Source organism: Boleophthalmus pectinirostris, unplaced genomic scaffold, assembly GCF_026225935.1.
Source record: "Boleophthalmus pectinirostris isolate CB_2022bp ecotype Guang Dong unplaced genomic scaffold, ASM2622593v1 HiC_scaffold_14, whole genome shotgun sequence".
Taxonomy (NCBI): Eukaryota; Metazoa; Chordata; class Actinopteri; order Gobiiformes; family Gobiidae; genus Boleophthalmus; species Boleophthalmus pectinirostris.
Genome location: NW_026571047.1, coordinates 33,860,629 through 33,865,389, shown reverse-complemented (window position 1 = coordinate 33,865,389; position 4,761 = coordinate 33,860,629). Strand labels below are relative to the sequence as shown.

The following is a 4,761-nucleotide window of genomic DNA, read 5'->3' as shown; positions in this document are numbered from 1 at the left end:
GTAGAACTCTGTAGAACTCTTAAATCTGTGAACGTCTCGTCCTCTGGTGGCCGGACGATTGTGTAAAGTGAAACTCCAAACCCCAGCTGTGCACATCTGTGAGGTCAGAGGTCAGAGGTCAACTTTGATCCACACTGAGACACAGGGACTAGAGGACACAAGACCAGGTCAAGACCGGGTTCGGTTCTGGTTTAGACCAGGTTCAGACCAGAGTTTAATCCTGGTTTAGATCAGGTTTAGACTAACTCACTTACAAGAACTAAACCCAGTCTAATCCAGGATCCAAGTCCAATTTTACTCCTGGTTTTGGTCCTGGTTCAGTTCTAGTTTAGCCCTTGTTTAGTCTTGATATTAGTCCCTGGTTTAGTCCTACTTTAGTCCCACTTTAGTCCCACTTTAGTCCCGGTTCAGTCCCGTCTTGTCTCCGCTGACTCATGTTTAGTATTTTTAGTTTTTTAAACTTTTTTCTGTCCTCAGCACAAACTCGAGCTCCAGCTGTTTCCTGCACCTGCCACATCCCATAATACTCACACTCGCTGTTGCCACGACGACCTGCACACAGGAGCCACAGTCTGATCGGAGCGTCAGCGACCGGAGGGTTTGTGGTTCGATTCCAGCTCCTCCAGCTTCAAAACTTGATCAGTTCAAAAATCACAAAGACACAAAGACTTTGTTTAAAGATTCAGCACCTGCACGTCGGACGGAAAATCTGAACTTTGCTTCTCCAAAAAAAAACTTCACCGTTTTGACCAAAAAACTTTTTTTTTTTAACCTTTATTTAACCAGGAAAAAGTCTCAATGAGATAAAAAATCTCTTTTTCAAGAGCGTCCTACAAAACTACAGTTTCCAAACATAAAAACAAACATACAAAACATTCAGTAAAACAGAACATTCAACACAATTCAAAGATCATTTAAACTATGACACCAGCTCCTTTAACTTCAAATCATTTTGTAAAAAGTTCCATGTTGAAGGAGCAGAAACTGAAAAGCTTCTTACCAAACTCAGACTTTACTCTGGGAAATGACAACAAAAACAAATGGTGTGAGCTCAGGCTGAAGGCCCCAGAACTTTTCTGAACCTCCTGCTTTTGCAGGTAAAACGAGAGCAGAAGAAGAAAACCAAGAAAACATTTATAGACCAACAGGTACAAGTGTTTGAGCCTCAGTGGCTCGGGACGTCCAGCCCACACGAGCAGACAGAACAGAGGAGTGTGACCTCTGACACCAGTGACAAACCTCTGGACTGGACTGACAACACCTCAGGTCCCACTGGAGGAGCTGGAGGAAGTGTCTGGGGTGAAGGAAGTCTCTGCTTAGTCTGATGCCCCCACAACTGAACCCTGGATAAGAGGAAGAACATGGATGGATGAATAATTCTGAATTGGTCATATAATCTTAAAAATTGTCACATAAACTTTTTCTTCCATGACTCAGCTAGAAATGACGAGCTCCTCTCATGTCAGATTTCAAACATTTATATCAAGAATTTAGCATCTTTTAATTTATTATCAGGCCATGAACACTCATCATAAACTGTTTTTAAGTCTGTTTATCTCAAACTTTGCCTCCATAAACTTATTTCCAGCCTCATGAACACTCAGAGATGCTTCCTTCTCGTCTAGAGGTCGTTTATTTGAAGAGAACTTGTCCAGTAAAATGATCATTTCTCTACGTTTAAGTCGTTTTCTGACAGATTCGAGTGTTTGTGTGTTCAGTTTTGTGGTGTTGTTAGGGTTTGGGTCTGGAGTCGCTCTCAGATGTGGATTGTTCTCGTGCTGGTCTAAACGTGACCCTGGACGTGAGCGACGGTCTGGAAAAGCGTCTGTGAGATGAACACGTTTCTGATGACGGCCAGATGTGAGCGTCGCCATGGAAACGGCAGAACATAACGACCACAGACGTCCAGATGTTTGCGCTGACCCACTTCACACACGGCTTCTCAAGACGAGGTGCACGGACCCGGGACAGACCTCTGAGAGTCCTGGTTTAGTCCACAGAAAGTCCTAGTTTAGTGTTTAGTCCTGGTCTAGTTCTGTTCCAGTTCTTGTTCAGACCTGCTTCAGTCCTGGTTCATTTCTGGTCTGGTCCTAGTCTAGTCCTGGTTTAGTCCTGGTCTGGTTCTGGTTTAGTCCTGGTTTAGTCCTGGTCTGGTTCTGGTTTAGTCCTGGTCTGGTTCTGGTTCTCGCTGCAGTGAAACAGTTAAACAGAGTCAGATGAGACGAGGGGAGGGCTCAGGTTTTCTCTCACACTTTTATTCATTGTGGGTCCAGAGCCATGAAGTCCGGACCGAGGACTAGACCTGGACTAGACCTGCACAAACAGACCGAGGGGGACCAGGGATAGACCAGGACCAGACCGGGACTAAACCAAGATCACCTCTGGACGGAGAAAGTCTGGAGTTTTCTCAGAGTGAGTAAAGACTTGATTTATTTCCTTCTGGGAGCTATGCACAAAGACCTGGTTTAGACCTGGTGTAGTCCTGGTGTAGTCCTGGTGGAGTCCTGGTGGAGTCCTGGTGGAGTCCTGGTGAGTCCTGGTGAGTCCTGGTGTCCTGGTTAGTCCTGGTTAGTCCTGGTGTAGTCCTGGTGTAGTCCTGGTGGAGTCCTGGTTTAGACCTGGATTTAGTCCTGGTGGAGTCCTGGTTTAGTCCTGGTTTAGACCTGGTTTAGACCTGGTGTAGTCCTGGTTTAGACCTGGTTTAGACCTGGTTTAGTCCTGGTGTAGTCCTGGTGGAGTCCTGGTGGAGTCCTGGTGGAGTCCTGGTGGAGTCCTGGTTTAGACCTGGATTTAGTCCTGGTTTAGTCCTGGTTTAGTCCTGGTTTAGTCCTGGTGTAGTCCTGGTGTAGTCCTGGTTTAGTCCTGGTTTAGACCTGGTTTAGACCTGGTGTAGTCCTGGTTTAGACCTGGTTTAGACCTGGTTTAGACCTGGTTTAGTCCTGGTGGAGTCCTGGTGTAGTCCTGGTGTAGTCCTGGTTTAGTCCTGGTTTAGACCTGGTTTAGTCCTGGTGGAGTCCTGGTTTAGTCCTGGTTTAGACCTGGTTTAGACCTGGTTTAGTCCTGGTTTAGTCCTGGTTTAGTCCTGGTTAGTCCTGGTGTAGTCCTGGTGAGTCCTGGTTAGTCCTGGTGTAGTCCTGGTGGAGTCCTGGTGTAGTCCTGGTGTAGTCCTGGTGAGTCCTGGTTTAGACCTGGTTTAGTCCTGGTGTCCTGGTTTAGTCCTGGTTTAGACCTGGTTTAGACCTGGTGAGTCCTGGTTTAGACCTGGTTTAGTCCTGGTGTAGTCCTGGTTTAGACCTGGTTTAGTCCTGGTTTAGTCCTGGTTAGTCCTGGTGTCTGAGTCCTGGTGTAGTAGTCCTGGTTTAGTCCTGGTGTCCTGGTAGTCCTGGTTTAGACCTGGTTTAGTCCTGGTGTAGTCCTGGTGGAGTCCTGGTGTAGTCCTGGTGTAGTCCTGGTGTAGTCCTGGTTTAGACCTGGTTTAGACCTGGTGTAGTCCTGGTGTAGTCCTGGTGTAGTCCTGGTTTAGACCTGGTGGAGTCCTGGTTGAGTCCTGGTTGAGTCCTGAGTCCTGGTTTAGACCTGGTGGAGTCCTGGTTGAGTCCTGGTGTAGTCCTGGTTTAGACCTGGTGGAGTCCTGGTTGAGTCCTGGTGTAGTCCTGGTTTAGACCTGGTGGAGTCCTGGTGTAGTCCTGGTGTAGTCCTGGTGTAGTCCTGGTTTAGACCTGGTTGAGTCCTGGTGTAGTCCTGGTGTAGTCCTGGTGTAGTCCTGGTTTAGTCCTGGTGTATTTCTTTTTCAGTGAGTCTGTAAATGTGAGATTATTATGAATAAAATATTGATCTTTTCTGGGTTTTTTCAGGTGACTGCTCTGTGATTGGCCCATTTTGTCTCTTTCTGCTCTGATTGGTCCATCCTGCTCCCCTCTGCGCTCTGATTGGTCCATCCTGCTCCCCTCTGCGCTCTGATTGGTCATCATGGCGCACCTGTTCCTCGCCAGTAAGATCTCGATGCCGGACGACGGAAAAGCCCGGATGCCCCGCAGCGCCTCGGCTCGGATCCCCACCTCCTGCTCCAGCGACAAACTGGCCAATCACGGCAAAGCGCGGCCGGTCCCCATGGCGACCCGCTCGGCGCCGCACTCCACAGCCGAGATGCGTCTGTCGGCGGCGACGGGCGGCAGCGAGGCGTCGTGCTGGAGGTGTCTGCTTCCGTTCGGCGCCGTCACGCTGGTGGGCGGGGCCATGCTCACCGCCGTGGGGTTCTGGGCGGGGCCCGGGACGCACGGCCCCACCCCTGGCCCCGCCCCCCCTCGTATGGGCCTCCTCGGGCTCGTCCTGCTCGCCGTCGCCGCGCTCATGCTGGGAACGAGCGCCCTCTGCTGGAGACTGTCACAGCGCAAGAGGAAGAAGAGAAACAAACGGAGGGAAAGTCAAGCGGCGCTCGTCCAACACGCGCACTCAATAGCATAAAAATATATAAACATAACTAATATAACTATAATTAACTTTAACTCTAACTAAACTATGTCTAACTAAATTATAAAAACAAACTAAACTGCATATAAACAATAATATAATAAATAAGAAATACAGAATAAACAAACCTGCACCAACAAGAGGAAGAGGAGAAACAAACGGAGGGAAAGTCAAGCGGCGCTCGTCCAACACGTGCACTCTATAACATAAAAAATAATATATATAAATCTAACTAACTATAACTTTAACTATAACTAAATTATATAAACAAATAAGAGGTAAAAGAGAAAC

At 48.0% G+C, this 4,761-nt stretch overlaps 1 protein-coding gene across 1 annotated transcript; it reads left to right on the top strand.

Annotated features, from left to right (window-relative positions):
• Window positions 1–2,372: 2,372 nt before the first annotated feature.
• On the top strand, window positions 2,373–4,464 carry LOC129407815 (transmembrane protein 100-like). Its single transcript, XM_055149940.1, has 2 exons — window positions 2,373–2,412; window positions 3,855–4,464. Exon 2 carries the CDS (start codon window positions 3,970–3,972, stop codon window positions 4,462–4,464), a length of 495 nt encoding a protein of 164 aa, XP_055005915.1. The 5' UTR covers window positions 2,373–2,412; window positions 3,855–3,969.
• Window positions 4,465–4,761: the final 297 nt, after the last annotated feature.